The 26,238-nt window shown below is 42.5% G+C and overlaps 1 protein-coding gene across 3 annotated transcripts in view; it reads right to left on the bottom strand.

Annotated features, from left to right (window-relative positions):
- CSMD3 (CUB and Sushi multiple domains 3) overlaps positions 1-26,238 on the bottom strand; it is a 1,226,382-nt gene that overhangs the window by 353,364 nt on the left and 846,780 nt on the right. For all 3 annotated transcript variants that reach the window (XM_038390468.2, XM_038390469.2, XM_038390471.2), the window contains 2 exons: positions 16,645-16,783; positions 14,665-14,852 (listed from right to left, as the gene is read on the bottom strand). In XM_038390468.2, the coding sequence (XP_038246396.1) occupies positions 14,665-14,852; positions 16,645-16,783 (327 nt within the window). The remainder of the gene's footprint in view (positions 1-14,664; positions 14,853-16,644; positions 16,784-26,238) is intronic.

Genomic DNA, 26,238 nt, shown 5'->3' with positions numbered 1-26,238 from the left:
CAGTATAACCTATTAGACTAGTATCCACACCGCCCTCACTCCTTATATACATTCTCCTACCCACGGTTGTATCCATTCTTACTTCATCTTCTTCCCTCTCAATGCTAAAATCTGGTGTGGAGATTTTCTGGACATCTCCCATTCATCTCCCCCCAATTCCTAGTTTAAAGCTCTCTTTATCAGTTGTGCCAGCCTCGATCCTAGAAGTCTATTTCCTTCCCTACTCAGATGAAGTCCATCCCGAGAGAACTGACCTCTGTCCGTGAATGCCTCCCAGTGGTCATACATCCCAAAGCCCTCCTTATAGCACCACTGCCTAAGCCATCTGTTGACAGTCATAATCTTGTCAGACCTTTGTTGCCCTTCTCTAGGAACAGGAAGGATCCTGCTAAAGATCACCTGAGCCTCAATTTCCTTAAGCGTCTTCCCCAGCCTAGCATAGTCTCCCTTAATACTTTCCAGTGAGAATCTAGCCGTATCATTTGTTCCCACATGAAGGATAATTAGGGGATTCTTTCCCGCTCCCTTTAGGATCCTTTTCAACCTCAGGTCTACATCCCGTATCTTAGCACCCGGAAGACAGCACACCCTTCTATTCTCAGGATCAGCTCTAGTTACAGGCCTGTCTATTCTTCTCAATAAAGAGTCCCCGATCACATAGACCTGCTTTTTCCTGGTGACAGTGCTATTCTCCAGTCTCTCCCCTATTCCCTCTGGCTGCAAGTTCTTTCCATTCCTATTTTCCCTTATAATCCTCTTCAACCCATCCTGTATCCTCCTGGGGCTCATATTTGGTGTAGTCTCCCTTGACTCTTCCCCTTTTTCTATAGGGCTAGCCTCTCTTCTCTTCTTCCTTACCCTTCCACCTTCAACAAGTACCTGCTGAGCCCCTTCTTCATTTTCCAACTCTGCAAACCTGTACCTAAGCTCTATTTCTCCTTCACTAGCCCGTCTTTTTCTCTGCCTGGTTCTTTGAGTCACATGTTTCCACTGACCACTTTCCTCATCCAGTCTCTCCTCAAAATTCCCCAGCCCTGGTTCCATCTGTGAGTCTGAGCTTTTCCCTTCAGATACCTCATATCTTTGCTCCATCATCTGCTCAAACCCCTTCCTAAACTCAACCAGACTTTCCACCTGCATCTCCAAACCTCGGATCTTTTCCTCCATCAGCTCTATCAGACGGCATTTCATGCAGAAAAAACTCTTACCGGTTCTCCCCTCCAGGATCATGTACATACCACAGCTTCCACATCCAGTCATCCTCAATGTGTCTTTCACTGCAGGAGTCACTCCCACAGCTGCTTCTGTATCTGTCATCTCCTTCCCACTGAAATCCTGTTAATCTGGGAAACACAAGCCACACCAAAAAGACCACCCCCCCAGCAAAAGCAAACCCCAAACAAGCACCACAATACAAACTCCCACTCAAACTCCCCTGTTTAGAGCTCTGTTTGCTATCTCCTGTGCCGCTGCAGCTGTCTGTGCCGCTGCCTGACTGGCTGGCTGGCTGGCTACCTTTATAGGGCCCCTAGTCAGAAGCCCCACCCCCTAGGCAGGGCTCAGCTGCTCTCTCAGCACAAAGCCCCACCCCCTAATCAGGCTCAGCTGCTCTCCCAGCACAAAACCCCTACACACACACAAATACAAATACTAAAAATAGAAAACCAAGTACAACTACCTTCTCCTCCAACAGAACTCCCACTCAAACTCCCCTGTTTAGAGCTCTGTTTGCTAGCTCCTGTGCCGCTGCAGCTGTCTGTGCCGCTGCCTGACTGGCTGGCTACCTTTATAGGGCCCCTAGTCAGAAGCCCCACCCCCTAGGCAGGGCTCAGCTGCTCTCTGAGCACAAAGCCCCACCCCCAATCAATCACTATCATTTATACAGATGACAAATCCTGAGAAACGGAGAAATAAATATTTTCACAAGATCACACACCAAATCAGTGGTAAAGCTTGGCACAAAACCCAGGCTTCTTGATTTCAAAATCCCATTACCTATGTGATACTCTTCCCTGGATTCACAAGCAGAAAGAGGAGAATAAGAAAGTCTATACCCATATTTTCATCATTTTAGAACTCTATGATAATTTTGTAGAAAGTATGCATTGTGAGGTATTGTTTAAAAACTCATAATCTGCTGAACATTATTGTCCTGGTGAAATATGTATGTAAAGTTATAAAATTCTACTGTATACGACATGTTCCAAAGTCAGGAGAAACAGCTTCATACCAGTTCCTCGGAGACAAAAGGCTAGCCAGCACCACAGCCATTTATCAAAATAATCTAATGGACTATCACCTAGTTAAATGGCCATTCTTTGGCAGGAAGAAGTGAGTGAGAGAAATTTATATATTGGCGATGGAACAGCTTTAAATTTTTGTGCAAACAGACTTGCTATTGCCTGAACCCCAGCTGGAGACATTTCTCAAAGAGGAGAAAGACATGTAAAAATGAGGAACAGAGGCCCCAAATCACCTCTCTCCTCCATTTCTCTTTGCCCACGACATCCACAATGCCTGAAGGACAAGGAAAGGAGCATTGAATGGGGGGAAGGGTTCTGGTTGAAAGGCATCCAGCCAGTAAGTCTTCAAAAGTATTTGGCGACAGACATTTTGCTTTTAATTCACTTAGTTTGTGTTTCATCTTTTATTTATTTGTAACCAATTCTAACTTTTATGCCTCATTATATGTAATCATTTAAAATCTATCTTTCTGCAGTTAATAAACTTGTATTATTGTGTTATCTAAGACAGTGTGTTTAGACTTGTTTTGGGGAACTCCATTTGAGACAACAACATTTGTGTATATAATTTGCTATTAATGAAATGATGTAATTTATATGAGCTTGTATTGTCCAGGACTGGGCAGTACAAGATGCACATTTCTGGTGGAAAGTCTGGCATTGGGAATTTGCTGGTGTCACTCTGCTGTATAATTCAAGGGGAGCAATCTGGCTGGCTGAGGCACTCTTGCAGTATAGCAGAGGGTAGTTTATCTGCTGAGGGCTGAGTGTGAGCAGGCCAGGATTGGATGTGCTCACAGCGAAGCACTGTCAAATGCACCCCAGGCTGGAGAACTGAGGGGATGCAGCTTTCTAACAGTCCAGATTGTACCATGTGAAATGTCACAGGGAGATTATAGCCTTCAATGATGGTCTTTCATACTTTATTTAGGAGAAAGAACAGACCTATTAATTAGCCTTATAAAGGCGCAAGAGTCCATAAACCTTGCTTTGACTGGAAACTTAACATATATCCTTCTGTTCCTGGGCTGAGTTTTTAATACACTTGCTATTTATTTTACCTAATTATTCTTTGATATTTTTGATGAGACATATTGTCCTTTCAGCCATCCAAGGAAAGCTTATCCTTTTTTGTGAAGTCTTCACAATCAATCCCATGACAACAGACAATAACATTGGTAACACAAGATTTTGACTCAAAGGCAGGTCAGGCAGGGAGAGCTTGCCTCAAATATATTAATTAATTAACCTTTGGAATTCACTGCAAGTAGATACCAATGAGTCCAAGAGTCTACTGAGATTAAACTTTTAGAGGTTTTGAAATTAAGACAATGGACTGGAATTCAGGAGTTCTCAATTAAATTTCCTGCTCCTCCTCAGACTTTCTATGTGATGCTGCTGGACAAGTCATTTAACATCTCTATGCTTTAGATCCCTATTTGTAAAACAGGATTAACAATACTTCCTTTCTCCCATCCTTTGTCTGTCTTTTCTATTTAGATTGTAAACTCTTTGAGGGGAGCACTGCATCATTCTAAGTGTCTTTACAGTACCTAGTGCAATGGGGCCTCGATATCACTTTTATGTAAATAAAAATATTATAGTTATTAGTTATAATGAAATTTACAATAATGGCTCAAAATTTAATCTGCATTTATTTTCTATTTGTTTTCAAAGTCCACCTAATTTTATGGGCCTAATTCTTTCATCAGAACAATGGACACAGTTTCCAACAGTGAGCACAAGGAATGGTAACTGCATTTGCATAGGTTTAAACTCATTGTTCTGTATCCATTGGTTAGCACAGTGTCCCTAAAGAGAACTCAAGAGATTTTTTATCTGTTAAAACCCATGTATCTCAGGAGATTTGCTTGAGGGCTGTGCCTCTGCACTGCCTCATCATCCCCTGCCTCTACAAGTGATGCCTTAGCACTCCTGTATGACTCTGTCACTACTCAGTTCCCTGCTCAGGAACGAGAGAGGGTGTTCTCTGAAAGGTAAGCTGTGATGGTTTGGAGACTTGTCTACATACAACTTATGAATTCTGTTTGATATTATGAACTCTATGTATAGCTTCAATCTCATTGTGTAAGTAAATCAGATGTGGGATGGAAAAAAGCCCAGTCACGTATCACACACATTATCTGGAAGAAGCTACAGCACAAAACAAAAATAAGTCATTAATACTTAATAATTGGGCTCTGGCAGGATATTGAGTATGCTAAGGAGGATGTTATTTAGGAGGAGGATGTCTCAGTTGTTCTTTGGGACAAGGATTGGAGGAATGGAAAATCCCCAGAAGGAACAAAGAAACCAGGCATTAGGACTGGCATTTGCTGAGACAGTCAGGAGACAAAGGGTTATGCATCCTGAGAAGAAGGAAACTTTTGACTCTCTCACCAGCCAAAGTTGAAGGAAGCTGGCTGCAGGGGTCAAAGAGAAAACTCCATGTTCCATAGCTGAAGCCATGAGCTGAAGGAATGAGGTCCATGAAAGGGGACTTGGAACCCTCAAAGAACACTGACCCAAGTCCCAATGAACCCTCAAGAGTGGTGAGGAAACTCAAGCAGGGAATAGCATGCAGTTATTTCCTTTTTTTTCTGGATCTGTATCTCTTGTGCTGTCTAAAGTGTGGACTGATGGATAGAAATTCTTCTGCAAACTTTGCACATTTATTTCAACTATCACATGGCCCTGAAGGGGTAAACAGTAAACCGGAGTATCCACAATGGTGGAGCTCTGGGAAGGGTGTGCTTAAATTATTTGGAGTTTTGAGAGGATCAGCACCAGTGTTCCCTCTAATTTTTTTATGTCCAAGTGCCACATACGGAATAAATGTTATGTGCACCAAAATGGAGGTGATATGTTATCATGCACATAACAAAATTCATGTGGTAGGGGATGAGCGGTTCCAAGTGCAGGAGAGGGCTCAGGACTGGGGCAGAGGGTTGGAGTGGGGGGGGGAGCTCTGGGATGGGGCCAGTGATGAGGGTTTTGGTGTACAGGCTGCCCCAGGGCTGTGGTGGGGAGAAAGGACTCCCCGAGCCCTCTCTTGCCACAGCAGCTCAGGGATGGGGGAGAAGTGCCTCTCCCCGGCTGTGGCATCTCTGGCTGGGCTGGGCTGGGGTTGGGCTGACGGAGGGGCTCCTCTCCCCCGGCTGCAGGAAGTCTGGATCAGGTCTGCACTGGGGCCTACGGAGAGGTCCATCTCTCCCTTCTGCGGCAGGTCCGCGCTGAGGCCTGCGGGGAGAGGCACCTCTCCCTGCCACAGCAGGTCCATGCTTTGGCCGGCAGGAGGGCCGCCTCTCCCCATCACGGCAGGTCCATGCTTTGGCCGAAAAGGAGGGATGCCTCTCCCCATCACGGCAGGTCCATGCTTTGGCCAGCAGGGTGGGGTGCCTCTCCCTGCCACAGCAGGTCCATACTATGGCTGGCAGGGAAGGGCGCCTCTCCCCACCAAGGCAGGTCCGTGTTGAGGGAAAGGAATCTCTCCTTACCGCAGCCCTGAGCCCCTGTGCGGGACTTAATATTAAAAATGCAGCAATGCAGCAGCGCAGCTTAGAGGGAATTTAGATCAGCACTAATCTTGGGACCTGGGCAGCTGGATTGCAGGGTCCCACTTCCAAAAGCGGTACCGGACAGGAGTCTTTGCCCAGGGAGTATGCTTGGAGTCCAAAGAAAAAGAGAGTGCCTATATATCCAAACCAAAGGGTACTAAAAACGCATCGATTTAGTGTTGGGATCTGAACACAGAAGTCTGATGAATGTACAAGCATGGGGAGTTTGACCAGAACTTTGACATGGGGAAATTAATGAAAATTATTGGTTTTGGATTTATCATGAATTTATTGTAGAAACTACTCTATAGCTGAGGGGAGATGATGACCTGGAGAACAGTCCTCCAATAGGCTGAGCAAGTCTCATGGAACCAAATACTTGTAGAGAAGGGCTTTGACAATGTGACACACATTTCATAGGTTTCAGAGTAGCAGCCGTGTTAGTCTGTATTTGCAAAAAGAAAAGGAGTACTTGTGGTACCTTAGAGACTAAAATTTATTTGAGCATAAAGCTTTCGTGAGCTACAGCTCACTTCATCGGATGCATTCAGTGGAAAATACAGTGAGGAGATTTATATACACAGAGAACATGAAACAATGCGTACTACCATACACACTGTAAGGAGAGTGATCCCTTAAGATGAGCTATTACCAGCAGGGGAGGGAGAAAACCTTTTGTAGTGATAATCAGGGTGGGCCTTTTCCAGTAGTTCACAAGAACCTCTGAGGAACAGTGCGGGGTGGGGAGGGGGGAAATAAACATGGGGAAATAGTTTTACTTTGTGTAATGACCCATCCACTCCCTGTCTCTATTCAAGCCTAAGTTAACTGTATCCAGTTTGCCACACACTCTGAAAGAAACTGCGGAACCACCTGATCAACATTCTCTACAGAAAACATGGAAAGATTAAGAATGAGCTCTCAAAACTGGATACTCTCATAAAAAAGCAACCTTCCACACAAACTTCCTCGTGGCTGGACTGTTGCTGCTAGCAGGCTGGCTTACAGGACAACTGACACAGTTGCTGGTAAAAAGCACTTTATTTCCCTTCCCACAGCAATATATATACAGCACTTTTTTATTCCTTTTCTGTTGTTTATCACCCAATGTTCTCATCATTCTTATCTTTGGGTTCCATTATCTTGTGGTAGTAAAGACTCTCAGATGCTGCTTATATCATTAGTCCTTAGTTCAGCCAAAGTTTAGTCCTCAGTCCTCAAAATCTTCTGGCCTTGTCCTTTATCTCTTGTACTGTTATTTTCCATTACTTGGCACACATTTCTAAAACATCTGATACTCAGCATTTCCCTCATCTCCCCCTTTTTGTTAAAAAGCAGCTTGAATCATCCATGACATTCCCTAACGCATACATTGAACTATATATGGACCACACAAACAAATTATACCAATACAGATACCAATTAATAAAAGAATGTGCTATAATGATGTTATTCATATTTTGTTCTAATTTTGCAAGTAACTCATGAACAGAGTGAGAATGATCTGACAAATTAACACAACACATACCCTCAAAATCTTCACATCCGTGTCCATGTGCTAATAATAAAAATTCAATTGCAGCACTATTATATAAAACTGCATGGCAAATGCTATCTACATCGATTAATAACTCAGTTAATATTTCAAAAATTAGATTAAACTGTTTAATACTCCAACACACTAATTTCTCTAAATTAAAAGCATTTTCCATAATAGCAACACCGGGGATGCTTAAGCAATAGAAAATCAATCGCAGCTCGATTATCTAAAATGGCATCTCTTAATTCCTGTTGTTCCATACTTAAAAGAGCAATTGCCTGTAATATAGCATTAAGCGCTTTAACAGCAAAACAAGCTAATGCATTCAAAGTTTGCACCGTGTAATAAGTTGCAAAGCCAGGAATGCCTGCAACAGCATTCAGCAAAGCCAAATATTCTGAGTGACTATATAAGGTAACATCGGCGGAACACGTATTTTGCAGGGCCGTGCTTCGCCGATTTCGCTGCTGATTCTTTCCGGGCAACAAAAGGGTCATTCGGCTAAGACAGCACAAGGTATTATGACTTAGAATGGCAGGAATATAACTAAAGGTTCGTGTGCCGCAGGTAAAAAACCAACCAGACGGCAAAATAATATGTCCATAATTAAAAGAAACATTAACCGCATTAGTACAATTCAAAAGGGGGGCAATTACGGTTTGGCAGCCCATGGGTACCTTTGCGCGTGTTCAATTAACCACTCGCGCACACGTTACATTATCTGCCCCGGCTGGGTACGGGGTATGTAAAGATAGGGCCCCAGGGGGCAAGGAGTAATTGGCGGGGCCCCAATTTGCTATATTCGAATACTGTGAAGACAAATTGGCATAAGCTGCAAGCATGGTGTGACTGCCAATTTCTTCGGGATGATGACATATGGGAACAAGACAAGTGCCCAGTAGTTCCCCGGCTGCCACAAAATCAGACAAACAAAAGTGTGTGAAATTGGCTATCAATGCTAGACATTCCCATAGGTTATACGTCATTCGCACGCGTAGGGATACAAGGAGTCACCCCTGTAACCCAAGCAATACCACTATAACAATATCGATAACCCACATCCTCATTCTGGAAATAAACAGGATATGGCCACAAGCACAACCTCCTCTGATGCTTTCCCACCAAGTGCGGGATCTTGTTCTCCAGGCACCCTCCCCCCTTCTAATAAAGGAAGAAGAGGAGTTATATCCTGATTTGTGATGCCACAAAGGGGGCGAAGCCATTGCAGTTTACCTAGCAGTTTCTGTGCATCATACAGTGTGCGAACATGAGGAGACATTTTTAACTGCTGGGGGCGTATGGTGCAGTCAGTGATCCGAAGTCCCAAATACAGAAAAGGGGCTTTAGTCTGACCTCTTTTCTTGGGGCAATCCCGTTTTAAATGACCCATCTTTCCACACTAATAACACGCCCCCTCCCTTCCTCTACGCCAATTCGACTTGGAGGTATTCAAGGCTACCGCTAAGGCGCGTGCATGAATCTTTGCCTTATCCTCCTCCTCCATCAAAGGAGCACGAGTGCAGGCTTCAATCATGTCGACTAGGGAGGCCGATTTTGGTAGTCACCAAAATCTTCTTACACGTGGGGTTAGCATTTTGAAGGGCTAAATCTACCCCCAATGCTGATCTGGCGTCTGGTGTTAAATTAGGGGCCCTATCCAGTGCCGTCCTTAGGCGATCCAAAAAGAGGGCAAAAGATTCGCCCACTCCCTGCATGACTTTCAAATAGGGAGGTGACGGGGCGCCCAAATCAGGGAGCTCTTTGAATGCCTCCAGTGCTAGAAGCTGAGACTGTTGTAATATTTGGGGTACCAATCGCGCCTGTAGCTGAGGCTCTTCAAATCGCCCGTCCCAACAACATGTCTATACTTGCTACATGGAGAGGGTCGTCCTGGGGTCTATCTAAATTAAGCACTGCCGCGTGCTCAGCCTTCTTTCTCCATGAATCCTTCCATAATAATCTCTGTGTGGGTGTTAACAACATATCTGCAAATTTCTGGGCGTCAAAGGGGCATATCGCTTGCCCCGAGAATATCTGTTCTAATAACGCTTGTACATATGGATTTTTCAAGCCATACGCCACAATAGCTTTCTGAGCCTCCCTCATCAATTTCCAGTCTAACGGCACCCAAGATTTAACCCCCTCCCTTGATACCGATACCGGGAAAGTAGCCGGCATGGCATCCAAAAATTCCCCTTCAATTATAGCATCCTTTATCAATCCATGCCAGCGCTTAATTGGGTCAGGAGATCCCGCTCCTCCCCCCCCATCCCTCCAAATCACCCCCGTCCCCCGTTCTTCTTGCCCTCGTCCAATTGAAGAACACGTAGGTGGCGGAGGTTTCACTTTTGGTTGAACCGGTTGCGTAGCGGGGGCATAAATTTTGCGATATTCTTCCTCTGCTGTCTGTCGCAACTCTCCCTCGGGAGTGAGGTGCTCCGTACAACCATAATACCCACACAACCTACAAATATGGGGCAAACGTGAGGGGTCAGGTATGCCGTGCTCTTGAAGCTGTTGCAGCAAATGCGATCGTGACGATCCTTGCGGTCTGTTTTCCTTTCTATCCAGCTCATCCATCATCTGTTGAGCTGCAATACCTTCCTTATATAACCACCGAATTATCTGGTCCTGTGTCAAGTTATCAAACTCTCCAGTTTTAGGCAAGTCAATAATCCGAACGTGTCGGGGAGGGGCTGATGGCACAACCGCGGGTGGCAATCCTGACCCCCCTTGTAAAGAGTTCTCTGGATTGCCCGATGACGATTCCCCCGACACAGGCTGATCCACGGCCATCGGTTCGCCCCGATCTAAGTCATCATCCTTCAAGGGCAATGGTACCTCACTGGGGTCCAACGGCGCCAAAGGAATCATAGGCGTTGTTTTACCAAAAAAGTCTTTCGCTCCTACCATGAAGGCCCCTTTCGCTGATGATTCTAATGCCTCGCGTAATGCAATACGCGCCCCTGCCTGAGCCGCTGCAGTGGTAACGGCTCGATGAACAGTCCGCCAGATAGGGCTCAAGGCAGCAGCTTCTTTATTTCCGACCCCCACAAAGTCCCACAGGTCTTCCCCCACTGTTTTCCACACCGAGGAGTCAAACACATTCTTTGCATTAACCAGGACACCCCGTCGCTTTCCACACCGAAGCAATTTTTGAAGATCTTCTGGGGAAAATTTTTCTCCCTGGTTATTAAGCAGATTGCTTAAGACCTTAAACACGGCCTGCTCACCTGCTGATGCTGCCGCTCCCATTATGAGAGATATTCCCCACCGCTCACCTTTCAGTGGGAGCTCCCCCGCCTCTTGGGCATCCCAGTTCCTCACCCAAATGGAGGACGCCGGCAGCGGCGGTCCCTGCTATTTCTTCCTCTGTCCGTGGCATCAAATTCACAGAATTCTATCACGTCGGGGTCACCATTTCTTGCTGCTAGCAGGCTGGCTTACAGGACAACTGACAGTTGCTGGTAAAAAGCACTTTATTTCCCTTCCCACAGCAATATATATACAGCACTTGTTTATTCCTTTTCTGTTGTTTATCACCCAATGTTCTCATCATTTTTATCTTTGGGTTCCATTATCTTGTGGTAGTAAAGACTCTCAGGTGCTGCTTATATCATTAGTCCTTAGTTCAGCCAAAGTTTAGTCCTCAGTCCAGCCAAAATCTTCTGGCCTTGTCCTTTATCTCTTGTACTGTTATTTTCCATTACTTGGCACACATTTCTAAAACATCTGATACTCAGCATTTCCCACACTGGACTTTATAAAAACTAGACAAGCCATTTACAACACACACTTTGCTTCTCTACAAAAGAAAAAGGGCACTAAACTATCTAAACTACTACATGCCACAAGGGGCCACAACAGTGGTTCCCTTAACCCACACAGCAATATTGTTGATCTATCCAACTATACGCTTAGCCCAGCAGAAGAATCTGTCCTATCTCGGGGCCTCACCTTCTACCCCTCCACCCCCATGAACATGATACAGTTCTGTGGTGACCTAGAATCCTATTTTCGACGTCTCCGACTCAAGGAATATTTCCAACACAACTCTGAACATCATACTAACCCACAGAGACTTTCCTACCAACACTACAAAAAGATGGATTCTGAGTGGACTCCTCCTGAAGGTCGAAACAACAGACTGGACTTCTACACAGAGTGCTTCTGCCGATGTGTACAGGCTGAAATTGTGGAAAAGCAGCATCACTTGCCCCATAACATCAGCTGTGCAGAACACAATGCCATCCACAGCCTCAGAAACAACTCTGACATCATAATCAAAAAGGCTGACAAAGGAGGTGCTGTCATCATCATGAATAGGTCGGAATATGAACAAGAGGCTGCAAGGCAGTTCTACAACACCACTTTCTACAAGCCATTATCCTCTGATCCCACTGAGGGTTACCAAATGAAACTACAGCATTTGCTCAAGAAACTCCCTGAAAAAGCACAAGAACAAATCCACACAGACACACCCTGGAACCCCGACCTGGAGTATTCTATCTGCTACCCAAGATCCATAAACCTGGAAATCCTGGCCACCCCATCATCTCAAGCATTGGCAGCCTGATAGCAGAATTGTCTGGCTATGTAGACTCCCTCCTCAGGCCCTACACTACCAGCACTCCCAGCTATCTTCGAGACACCACTGACTTCCTGAGGAAACTACAATCCATCGGTGATCTTCCTGAAAACACCATCCTGGCCACTATGGATGTAGAAGCCCTCTACACCAACATTCCACACAAAGATGGACTACAAGCCAACAGGAACAGTATCCCCGATAATGTCACGGCAAACTGGTGGCTGAACTTTGTGACTTTGTCCTCACCCATAACTATTTCACATTTGGGGACAATGTATACCTTCAAATCAGCGACACTGCGATGGGTACCCACATGGCCCCACAATATGCCAACATTTTTATGGCTGACTTCGAACAACGCTTCCTCAGTTCTCGTCTCCTAATGCCCCTACTATACTTGCACTACACTGATGACATCTTCATCATCTGGACCCATGGAAAAGAAGCCCTTGAGGAATTCCACCAGGATTTCAACAATTTCTATCCCACCATCAACCTCAGCCTGGACCAGTCCACACAAGAGATCCACTTCCTGGACACTACGGTGCTAATAAGCGATGTTCACATAAACACCACCTATACCGGAAACCTACTGACCACTGTTCCTACCTACATGCCTCCAGCTTTCATCCAGGTCACACCACACGATCCATTGTCTACAGCCAAGCTCTATGATACAACCGCATTTGCTCCAACCACTCAGACAGAGACAAACACCTACAAGATCTCTATCAAGCATTCTTACAACTACAATACCCACCTGCTGAAGTGAAGAAACAGACTGACAGAGCCAGAAGAGTACCCAGAAGTCACCTACTACAGGACAGGCCCAACAAAGAAAATAATAGAACGCCACTAGCCATCACCTTCAGCCTCTCTAACGCATCATCAAGGATCTACACCTATCATGAAGGACGATCCATCACTCTCACAGATCTTGGGAGACAGGCCAGTCCTTGCTTACAGACAGCCCCACAACCTGAAGCAAATACTCACCAGCAACCACACACCACACAACAGAACCATTAACCCAGGAACCTATCCTTGCAACAAAGCCCGTTGCCAACTCTGTCCACATATCTATTCAGGGGACACCATCATAGGGACTAATCACATCAGCCACACTATCAGAGGCTTGTTCACCTGTGCATCTACCAATGTGATATATGCCATTATGTGCCAGCAATGCCCCTCTGCCATGTACATTGGTCAAACTGGACAGTCTCTACGTAAAAGAATAAATGGACACAAATCAGATGTCAAGATTTATAACATTCAAAAACCAGTCGGAGAACACTTCAATATCTCTAGTCAATCGATTACAGACCTAAAAGTTACAGACCCAAACCTATTCTTCAACCAAAAAAAACCCTTCAAAAACAGACTCCAATGAGAGACTGCTGAATTGGAATTAATTTGCAAACTGGATACAATTAACTTAGGCTTGAATAAAGACTGGGAGTGGATGGGACATTACACAAAGTAAAACTATTTCCCCATGTTTATTCCCCCCGCCCCCCCACTGTTCCTCAGACGTTCTTGTCAACTGCTGGAAATGGCCCACTTTGATTATCACTACAAATGGTTTTTGTCCCCCCCCGCTCTCCTGCTGGTAATAGCTCATCTTAAGTAATCACTCTCCTTACAGTGTGTATGGTAACACCCATTGTTTCATGTTCTCTGTGTACAAAAATCTCCCACTGTATTTTCCAACGAATGCATCCGATGAAGTGAGCTGTAGCTCACAAAAGCTTATGCTCAAATAAATTTGATATTCTCTAAGGTGCCACAAGTACTCCTTTTCTTTTTACACATTTCATAGAATCATAGAAGATTCGGGTTGGAAGAGACCTCAGGAGGTCATCTAGTCCAACCCCCTGCTCAAAGCAGGACCAACCCCAACTAACATGACCTGGAACAACTGGAACCCTCTCCTTTTTACACTCCAGCTATCTGAAGAAGTGGCCCAATGAGCTTAAAATACATTGGCGGTATGATTTATATCCATTGGGACTCACTGTTCTCTACTGGGTAAGATATTCAGGAACATTTTACAGTGAGCATTATTCGCCTAGCAAGGCAGTGAGAATCCTTTGAATGCCTATGATAAATATGCAAAGATCTACTTTATAGTGTATGGTGTTAAGACCAAATTCAGAGAGATCTAATATGGATCATCATTTAAAAGTCTATTTCAAGACCTCTTTGTTGTTCTTAGATCATTGACCTAACAGATTTAACACTTTTAAAGCTTTCAGCATCTCATCAGCATTCCTTACAGGGGTCTGATGTGCTAATATGCCAGAGGTTCTTATTAGCTTTTTCTCTCAAACATAAATGTATCACATGTATATTAGGCACTGTTAAATTAAATATTGTTACTGGAACATTGTTTTTTACTTTTTAAACTAATGTCTTAAATGTGCGTTAAAAATAGCATACTGAATATTTACATTTACAATGAAATCCAGCTGCAGATAGATTACACCTTAAACTGTGTGTGCATATAGAATCATTCCAGAATGAGAGAAATAATTTTAACAAACCAATTTTACACTCATACTTCAAATTGCACATTTTAGTGTAATTCTGTATATTCATAAGATAAAACATTTTGTATCAAATTTTGTTCATGTTTGTGATACACAGAATATAAAACGAACAAAAAACAACAAACACAACCAACCAAAAAAAAAACCCACACAAAAAACCCCAAATACCTGTTGCATTTACCTTTATATTCCAGATGGAAACCAGTAAAGCTAACAGATCCATCACTCCGAAAAGCCAAGTGCATGTTGTTTGAGCTGCTTTCTATCCTCTCTGGCAACTTGCTATCTTGAAAACTCCCAATTAGTGGACTATTGCTGTCTAGCCCATCGTAGATATAGAGGAAGTCATAATTTGGTTCTATACTGAAACTATAAAATATTAAAAAGAAAAGAAATGTTAGGTAGAATATGCTTTGCACGATATCCTAACTCTGATCAGCTCAACTAAGTACTTACCAACACTGTTTCTAAAAGTAGGGGCAAAAAACACTCAATAGTAATGATTTGTGAAGATGATTAATTACAAAAGATAAAGACATTTTAAAAAATAATAATTTATCATTATTTTCCTGCCAGTCTGGAAACCATGCAGATATCTTTCTAGACAATAATTGTTAATGTAAATATTTCTAAATTCAGAGTATCAAACTCATAGAAAAATATTACCATGAGAGAGATGTGTGTGTGTGTGTGTGTGTGTGTGTGTGTGTGTGTGTGTGAGAGAGAGAAATTGTTTTTTCTTTAATTATTTTAGAGTTGTGCAAAATTCAGTGATTTTAATTTCCAGGGGACCCATCATGCTATAACCTGGGGAGGGATGTGTTAAGATACAATATAACGTTACTTGCAGAGTGTACATGCCATCCCCTGAAACTGAACTTTCCATTACTGTGAGTGCTTGGGCTTTTGGTGACCCTAGTCCCAGAAATCTGGGACAATACTAGGGGGCTAGTGGCAGTCTGGCTGCAACCAGCCTGTTTGGAATGGTCTGATACTCAACCTTCTCTTCTTCCTATTTGAGTGAGTTTTGAACATCTTTTTGTGAAGATGGTTGGGGAAATTCTATGGCCTGTGTTACACAGGAGGTGGGACCAGGTGATCACAATGGCTCTTCTGGCCTTGTAATCTATGAATCTATAAAAATCAAATGACTCAATGAGACTTCTGAAGACAAAGTAGAGTAAAAAGCCTACCTGGACATAGTAAAAGTTCTAACTGATATCTTAAAAGTATCTATTTAATGTGCATATTTTGCTATTGAGTAATAAGTAATTGATGAACAATAGTTCAGATGAAAGTAAACATTAAGAAATCACTAGACAATACATTTTATAATATGACTAAAAAAAATCAGGAAAAGATTTGTCTCTTATGTTTGAACAATTCCTTGTACAATGGGGCCTCAAACCAAACTGGGGTCTTTGGGAATTACAATAATAATTAATAATAAACAATAAATAATAAACATCAACTTCAAATAAAATACTTTTCCAAAAAAGTGTCTGGTTTTGCTTTATACTTATACCATCAGGTGGACAGCAACATTGTCTCTGAATTCTCTGAAACAGTAGTAAGTGCTGCATTATGATAGAGGTGTTTAACATACCAGATTTAATATCCAGGAAAATATTACTCACATGAACCATATTTTTATGTAACGATGTGGGCTAATAAAACTGGATCCAAATACTACTTTTAATGTTTTGCTTTAATCTCATGTGCACATTTCCTATGAAAGGTGCTGAACTGACTGCCTCTGGTCAAAAAAGTCTTTCCTTTCAGATAGGGGAGAACCCCACAAATTAGCTTACTCTATCTTCCCGACCTTGTCATGGAGAGAATCTCTCTGTAGGCTTGATCCTGTAAGATGCTGAGCATCCTCCACTTCCAGTTTGGTTAGTGTCAGTTAAGGACCTTCTGCATCTCACAGACATATTCAGCACCTTGCAGGTTTGAGCCCTGTGTGTGTTCAAATCTCTGTTTATTTGGCCCTTGGTGTCTCTGCGGATATTGCTGACAAAGGTAACAATTACTGATAGTTTTGATGGTTACTTAATGTGTTCTAGGTATTATCAGCTCTTACCCTATCAAGCTCTGAGCAGCCACCAATGGTAATGATGTAAACATGATTAAAAAAATATATAGCCAAATAATAGCTTACCTGATAAATGCTAGTGATATAACATAGTCGTTATTAACAGTGATACTCCAGTCACAGTCTCGACTATGCGGATATGGATGAGGAAAGTTTGGTGAAAGAATAAAACCTGATGAGCCTGTCAAATTTCCTCCACAGGGTGCTGTAAATGGGGAGGGAAAAAGGTAAGTACCAGCTATCTGTTCACTAACATTTGAAAGTAGAGAATCTTCAAAGAGTTAAATGAGAAACACTGTGTATTTAATGCAAGAGTTCACAAAGGAAATTTTAATAGGAGCAAAAATTAAAGTCACATTTCTGATAAGTCAATCTTCTAATTACCACAAAGTCAAATTTGTCACTGAACTTTACATCCTTTAAGTTTGTTACCATGGCATAAACATCAGAGCTTTTCTGAAACTGCTCTAAATGTGAAGAGTATTCTGGATAATGATATGCAAACAAGCACAGTAAACATGCCACTTCAGGATTTCTATTACCAAGTACCATTAAAGGCAGAGGTTTGGGTTTTTTTTTTTTTTTTTTTTTTTTAAGAGCTGAAATAGGGTTTACCGAGGTTACAAATGCAACCACATGTATGTGAGATTCCATCTGGTAGGGTTTATCAGCAGTCCAGTTTGATGAGACTGCGGGCTTTACAAACTACATATAATACAGTTATGCTACTAAGTGTGGCTTACAGGCCTACAAAGAAAATATTAGTACATCCTACAAGCACACTCAAAGTAGAACAAAGAAAGTTCTGTGTGCGCCCAACAGCATGCAGGGAAGTTTGGGTTTTATTTTTAAAGGACAATTTTGTAAGTGTCGTAGCCATTATGGTAGCATTACTGACAGTTACAATAATGAGGAAGGTATGGACAAGAGGAAGCTAATTCTCAGAACACTTAAGACTTTCCCTTGACCCTCAGGCTAACTGGATCCACCAGTCCCTCCTGGATCACATACTCTGGTCTACCCTTGTAGCTGTGACCTTGTAGACTGTGACTGCACATTGGCCACAAGTTATGAAAATAATTATTTATATTTTTTACTTCCCCTGTTATTATTGTGCAGATGGGAGGAAGTACTATCCTTATTCTTAACACCCCAATCTACCAGGACCACAAGATGCTGTGAGGAAGGTGCAAAACTCACTGGACAGCTTAGCTATATTCCTCAGAGAAAAAAATCCTTCCTGAATCCAACAGGTAACAGCAAGCTGGAAACACAGCTCTGACAGCCACCCCACTTATAGGGCAATATGTGGGTGGGGAGAGCATCTCTCAACAGCAAGAATTGTTTCTGTGCATCCAGGAATGCTTAAATGCAAAGGGGATGGGGAGTTCATTGGAAGCCCCAGCCCTAGTTCCCACCCATTCACAATGCCCATGTGCATTCTGTGTGAGAAGGAAAAAAAGAAGGACGGACCCTGGTGAAGGGGCCTCTACTCACATTCCCTAAGAGCATGGTGCAGGATTGGGGCCCTAGTGCACAGCAACTATATTGTGATCACACTTATTCCATTCATTAAGGAATTGACTATTGTATATGGTCATGAAGTTAACAACTATGAGAAAGTTCTCATTTCTCAAGGTGATTACTTTATCTTCATCACTGCTGCTGCCTTTATTTATTATTATTATTTATCATCATCATCATCACAGATCTTAAAAAGCAAAGTAAGCAGTAAACTCATCCTTGGATGTTTAGTTTAGGCTTCACAAATTGTGTTTGAATTTCAGTGCAGATAATCATTCACTTTACATTTTCTACAAAGACTCTGTTATCCAATATATCAGCTGACTGGCAAATGGTAGATATAAAACAGATTGTGTCTGATTGCACCAGGATAGCAAACACAAACTAATTCATAGAATGAAAGTCACTTACATGAGAAATTGAACAACAAGCCAATCATGAATTCAAGTAATATAACTGTAATTGTATACTGGACAAGTGCAATCTTATATGGGGCTGACATTTTATACCGGAATCAAAATATATACATTTTTGTTTAGAAAAAAAAGGACAAGGAATACAGAAATCTAAGAATCCATTATCAGAGGAACAATACTTGGATTTTTTTTTAAATCATATTGGTACAGTAGGTGGTAATGGATTTTTAAATCACTATTTTGTCTTGAGAGGCAAACAAGAACTATCAGGGTGTCCAAACCATATAATTACTGGAATTCAGTGGTAATAATAACTGCATGTAACAATCATTTAGCCATATGGACCAAATATATTTCAAAGTCATTAGCACAGATGTGTTTGCTTTCCTTGCTGGTGATACTTCAGTTATTGGAATTACACTGGAAATAGTTTCTCTGGGGTTTCCAATGACAGGATAATATTATGGACATCCTTAAATACCACTGGGCTGTAGGTAAAGAATTTAACAGCTTGTGGAAGTGTGAATTAGGGCTGATAATAATTTAATTGACTTGCCTTTGCAATAACGTGCTTAATCGATACTGCTCTGTCTTTGCAAAATGGTGATTTACATTGCTGCAAGTCACAAGTTTGATTTCACTGATTTGCATGCAGTGATAATTCAGAAGTAAGAATGAAAAAACAAACAAAATCCACATGATTTCTTAAGATTGCCTCTAAAAGAATTCACCATAAAGCTCCATCATGCTAAGCCAATAAGAATTTATGCAAACATTCTAAAATTATATGGATACATGCAATATGAAAGTTGTTCACTGTAGCTGGAGTTCAAGATGACCTCTACATTCATACTCTTGTGATATACTAATGGTTCAAATTGCACCATTCACACATCCTAAGAGTGAGAATGTGAAGAAATGAACCGAAGAAGAAATGAAGTTTACTCACCTATAATCAGATTTCTTTGTGATGTCCTCTACAATTAACATTCCTGAAATTCTCTGATGGGGAAATCTGAACCATAAGCACACCCCAAGAGTGGGAATGCAAAGAGGCCAGTAAAAGAAGAAGTCTTGTTTCTCTCCATTGTGAGTTAAGACAAACCGTCAGATCTGAATCAGTGTGTGTTCTAAGCTCTATTCTTTCACTGGTCTGCAGTCCTGTGGTTGCCTGGTTTGTCGTCTCAATTTACTGTAGGTTATTTGTTAGGTTCTACATGTGGAAATTCTGCTTTAATGGCTAAACCAATAGCCTTCTGCTTTAATGGCTAAACCCTCTGGAAACAGTGTCAGGTGGAATTCACAGAATTTAGCCATTGCTCCCGAGTCTGGTGGAGTGGTGTAACATCTGAAGTAGGGGATCACTCATTGGAGCTATGCCATCAGCTATGGAAACTTGTTCAAAATATCATCTTGGGCATTATGTGAGGTGGACAGGTCCAAAAAGAACCCTGAAAATGATGGCTAACACAGGCAGCAAAGATGCAGGGCATCAGCTGCACCTACCTATTCCAGGTGAAGGAAGTCTATGAGAGAGACTCAATGGCTTGGGTCACATAGTGTGAAGCCAGTACCAGTAGAGGAAAAGGGTTGTGTTAATATGCCTCAGTCTCATTTCAGTGGGACCAGGTATTTTTTGGGAGAATCATTCGCACTTGCTTTTGACCAGGGATCAGCAACCTTCAGCATGTGGCCCATCAGGGTAATCTGCTGGCAGGCTGAGAGACATTTTGTTTAAACTGACCATCTGCAGGCACAGCCCCCCACCCACAGCTCCAAGTGGCTGCAGTTCACCATTCCCATCCAATGGGAGCTGCAGGAAGCAGTGGCCAGCATGTCCCTGCGGCCTGTGTCACTTCCCACGGCTCCCATTGGATGGCAACGGTAAACTGAGGCCACTAGGAGCTGCGGGGGGCCATGCCCACGGATGATCAACGTAAAAAAAATGTCTCATGGCCTGCCAGTGGATTACCCTGATGGGTTGTATGACGAAGGCTGCTGACCCCTGCTTTTGACCATGAATAACTTAGCATTCAGCACCAGAGTTAAACCCCTAGGGATGCATGTCCTCTGATGTCCGCAGGCACGACTGCAGTATACTGTGGCAATGTATCCAATTGTATCTGAGATCTCCACCAGTCCATCAAAATTGCAACCTGGAATGTTGCAACTCTTCACAGGCATGGTCATCAGGTCACTGTCTCATGTGAAATGGACCATCTTGGCATATCAATTGCAGGCCTAACTGAAGCAAGACTGATCGATGACAGATGTCACAAGGTGGAAGATTCTTTACTGCTGTATTCTGGTGGCCCCAGAGGGTAGCACTAATACTGCAAGGTGAGGCCAAATCTTCCTTGATAACCTGGACACCCATGTCTTCTCGGTTACTTATTACATGTCTTAAACTCCGGCATGGTTATCTTGCTATCATAGTAGTCTATGCTCTGACAGAAGAATCTGTTGATTCAGTAAAAGATCATTTCCACAATCAATTGGAATCTCCAGTACTCACAATCCCTCCACATGATAATCTTGTGATTCTGGATAACCTAAATTTACAAATTACAAATTTGGCTCATTACAAACTAAGTTTGAACAGGTCATTGGTCATTACGGGTCAGGTACACCCACTGATAACTCTTACCACTTGCTCACATTCTGTGCCTCCCAGAATCTTTCCATTCTTTGATCATGGTTCAAGCAGTGATGCATACACCAGATGTCATGGATCTCGCACAATGGTGTCACTCAAGGAGTTGCACCACATCATCATACATGACAGAGAATATCATGGTGCTGAATGTGCAGTGAACACAGACCACCACCTAGCGGCTGCCCGTATTGTGTTGAAGCGCCAAAGAGCAGGTAAGCCCTCTGAAATGATGAAGAAGTTTGACATTGACCCACTTCACATGCCAGGTTTAGCCAACAGGATTTGTATCAACGTCAGCATTAGAGTCTCAGCTCTAGCCAACTTGTCTGAAGACATGGAGGTTGCCTGGTCTCTGTTCACTTCTATCCTTCACCACTCTGCTGAGCGTACAATTGGTTTTAGGTGCCCAGCACGCTAACCATGGTTATTGGAAGATAATTCAGATAATTAAATTGAAGGCCACAGCCCACCAGCATGGCAATAAGCACACTCATAATCAGCTGAAGTGAAAATTTAAACATCCTGGCACTCTGCAATTGTGAGGCATATTATAACCAAGGGGCGGATGATATTGAATTTGGCTTAGCCAGGGGCTACATAAAGCCAGCATTCTGCATGATCCGCAACCCCAGAAGTCAAGAGGTAGTCACTACAAATGGCATCTTGAATGAAAGCTAAGGCCATCCATGTAAATTGGATGATGACATCCTCTCACGCTGGGTGGAACATTATCACAGTGCCCTGAACCACCCTCCAGTTGCGGCTTGCTCAGAGCTGGATGATCTGGCAGCCACTGTGGTTCAAGACCCAGACACTTGTACTAAAGCATCAAAATTGGATAAAGTGAAGCATGCCATCTCTAAACTGAAACACGGATGTGCAACCAGCACTGATGGAATCCCCCCAGAACTGCTAAAATGTGCTATTGACCCGATAGCAAAATCACTTCTGTCCATCTTTCATCTGGTGTGGAGAACTGGAACCTTGCCAACTGTCTGGAAGGATGGTATTGTGATCTTACTTTATAAGGGCAAGGCACCGCATGGTGAATATAAGAGCTACAGGCCGATCACCTTGCTGTCCGTTCCAGGGAAGGTGTTTACGCATGTTCTGCTGGCATGCTTGGAACTGGCATGCTTCGAGCCCCTGCTACACTGGAAGTGTCTCTCCCAACAGTCAGGCTTTCTGAGGAGCAGGTCCACATTAGATGCCATTTTGGCCCTCCGCTTGTTGGAGATACACCGTGAGTTCAGGAAGCCCCTGCACATAGCATTCATCAATCTTAAGGCTCCATTTGATTCAGTTGGTGTCCTACCACTCTGCTGGAATTGATTAGAGAGCTGCATAATGGAACCATTGGTGTCAGGCAGGCTGTGTCTTGGCCCCTGTACTCTTTTGTTGGGCAATGTAGCGTTCCGTCAGGTCCACAGGCATTAAGTTTGGTGATCTCTTGCTCTGAGACTTTGACTACGCTGATGATGTTGTTCTTCTAGTACACACCCCCAACAGGTTTTGCGAGGCTCTCCCGCAAATGGAGGAAGAGTTGGCTAAGATTGACCTTCATGTTTCGTGATCAAAGACAAAGCTGCAAAACCTAGGACCAGGTCCACCTGCTACTCCAATCTCTTTGAGTAATGAAACTGTCAAAGTGGTCTCCTCGTTTGCTATTTGGGATCTATATTCATCAGTTCCTCCAACTCTCACATGGAGGTTTTCCATCAGATTGGCATCACAGCATCTGCCATGGGTAATTTAAAATGAATACAGAACCAACATCATCTCAGAATGGCAACCAAGTTCAGGATCTATTTGAGCTGTATCCTCCCAGTACTATTGTAATACTGTGAAACATGGACATTACACCACTCAGACTGGGCAAAGCTGTATGCTTTCCACACAAAATGCCACTGTATTAAATTGGGCCTAAAGTGGAAAGACTTCATCTTATGGTCACTCTGGTCTACAGGCTACTGGGGCCATTGTCCACAGATGGTGCCTTACGCTTTTTGGACATGTCGTGAGAATGCCAGTAGACGTTCCAGTGAACTCCGTTCTCCGGGTGGCTTGTAACATCTAGGATAAAATTCCACTAACCGAAGGGTGGAGACGGCTCAGAGGCAGACCCCCCCCCATTACATGGGTTTATCAAGTCTGTTTCGATGTTGGACTCTTGTGGGTAAGCGTTGAAGAAGCAGCCACCATTGCTGGTATATATTTTAAATCTAGGGTTTCAATCTGACATCCAGTCATAAGTGACTTTCTCATAGCCATATACACTATTGCATTATTTTCATTTAGCTGGTCCCTTGGTTTATTATTTTCCTGTTTGTAGTCTCTTTCTCAGTCAACATTCATATCTTTTTCATTTATATTCTTCAGCAACGACTGTATCCGTTTTAGTGGGTAGGCACTCCATAGAGACAATCCTTTTCGTCTACCTCTTGCCAAGAGGACTAGTTATTTCTCAGTGTGGCAGGCTCTCCAGAGCCCAAGATGAAGACATATATACTTGGTGTAATAATCATTTTTAATCTTCAGCTTTATAAATCATCTTCTAGATAAAACACACTGCAGGAGCAGTAATTGCCTCACCTTGCAATAGGCTCTAAAATCATTTGAAGATTTTTTCTCTTTGTTCCCCTCCTTATTCATGCAGGAAGTTAAATCTCAGGTATTTCAAAATCAAGCATCCACCTGACATGTGGAAAACGCTGCTCAGAATTATGTGACCTTTCTGTTTAGAACAATCTTTATCCCATAATTGACCTGAAAGGACACACCCTGCACCCAGAACTAAGCCATATCTATCATTTGAAGCCACATCTCAAAATTCAATATAATATCACTCAAGCACACCATCTCCACACTGGTACAATTTAGTGCTGAATAATCTAAGATTAATGATATTTACATTCACTTCTCTACAATGCCTTAATGGAAACTACTAGTAGGCTATGCCAGTAAAGCCTCAATAGCCATTGTTAATATCACTATATAGATCTGGTGGTGGAGGAAAGACGTGAACAGTGCAACTAATACCCTACCAAGTAATTTATAGTTCTGTCTAAGATGTTTTTAATGTCCACCATCTCCAAAAGGTCAGCCTAGAACCCATTAAATCTGTGTGGAAGTACAGGATGTGCTATCTCAGTGCCTTCAGGCTTTCCTTTTATTTGATTTTTTTAATGTATTACATGCTGACAAGAACAATCAAATGCAGTTTCAATAGGGGTATTTTTGTTTTTAATCTGGGATAATCATTGCTGACAGATCTTCACAAAGAACAGAGCTGTTTGAAGTTTGGCCATCCTAGAATAATTTGAACAAATTAATCAAATATTGATAAGAACATTGCAACATTTTCTTTTCTTATTAATGCCAATTCTACTATAAAAGACAAAACTATCTAGTTTCATGAAGATCTGATTTTTAAGATCAGTTTGCTTTTCCCTTCGTTAATTTTCTTTGTTTTAAAAATGGACTGGACAATTCCAACAGCATGAACCATTTTATAATTACAACCCTAAAAAGACTGAAGATGTCACTTGCTTTTAAATACATGTAAATAAAACTAGTTAATCCTCCCTGTAAATTGTTCTCTAGGCCACAGATCACTAACAGGATTAAAAATAAAAGCTGTAAAGGGTCTGTTACAGGGTATTTTCATTTGGTGTTGTTTTTTTTTGTAGATATTGTATTCATGATGTTATTATGGTATAGGCAGGGTTTCTATTGCACAATTCTGTGGAAGTTTGCAATGGAATCCACCCTTTGCACAGCCCATCCTGGAGAACTGTGCTTCCTAATCAAACCTTCCACTTAAAAAAATAATTCTAGCTTTATTTTTTGAAAATAAAGCCTTGAAAATCTGAACTACATGTAAAATTATGCAGTGCTGCCTTCTTGAATCTGCAGAAGGCCTGAAATATTTGAGAGATGACCCATAGGTCATTCGTTTGAATAGGTTGTGAAGTCTGAAACCTAAAGGTGACATTTTACTTTTCAGCATTATAATATATTTGATAGCTCCAGAAATAGCAAATCTCTTTGTTGTCAGATGTTTGGCTGCTTGTGTTCCCTCTGTATGCTTTCCCAGCTTTGAGGAGGTAGCTGGCACAGCAGACTTTGAATGAACTGCCCAATGACCACAAGATCAGTTAAGCTATGAAGGCACCCGGCCAGGTTTATTGTTGACAAAGCACAGGCTTAGCTCCCCGGATCAATGTCTAGTTACACTAGCACATGTATGCCCTGACAATGGACGCAGCTCAGTGAATGGTGGGACTTTCCATCTCCCCTAGGCTGGCCAAAGACACTACCTCTAAGACTTTTGTATACACCGATACAAACAAGTTATATTTTGCTACTCTAACATAGTTAGTTATTTTCCCCTGACATGGGTTGTTACCACCCCATTACCTTTTACATGTTGGTTTGATCAAAACATCTCTATCCATTATACTGTCATCCTGACCTTATCTTTAAGAGAGGTCGGCGTGTTCCTGTTATATTTTGTGAGGGGGGTGTTTTTACCATACTTGGTATCAGGGTGTTCTGGTACCATCCTTCTGAAATGTGTTTGCATAAGTGTCCTGTGCCCAGCCTTTCTTAGGAATGTGTATGTTTTATGCTGGAAGCGGCAGCCAGTATGTCCCTCGGCCTGCGCCATTTCCAGCAGCTCCCATTGGCTTGGAGCAGCGAACCGTGGCCACTGGGAGCTGCGATTGGCTGAACCTGCGGATGCAGCAGGTAAACAAACCGGCCTGGCCCACCAGGGGCTTTCCCTGCACAAGTGGCAGAACAAGTTTGGGAACCATTGCTCTAGTGTAATTACTTTTTTGCTGATATATCAGTCAATCAGTTTTTAATTCATTTAATATTGGCTACACTGATTTTGTATAGTGCTCTTAAAAAAAAATCAGAATGACATGTGTGGTTGAGTGAAATGCCTTACAGAAGTATAAGCAGATGATGTCCTTAATCAAACTTCTGTTCTCATCAATGAACAACATCAAGTTTGTTTGGCATATTTTCCATAACCACACTGATCAGCATTAATTGCAC

Source organism: Dermochelys coriacea, chromosome 2, assembly GCF_009764565.3.
Source record: "Dermochelys coriacea isolate rDerCor1 chromosome 2, rDerCor1.pri.v4, whole genome shotgun sequence".
NCBI lineage: Eukaryota > Metazoa > Chordata > Testudines > Dermochelyidae > Dermochelys > Dermochelys coriacea.
The sequence above is the reverse complement of the archived record's forward strand: the minus strand, read 5'-3'. Positions and strand labels throughout refer to the sequence as shown.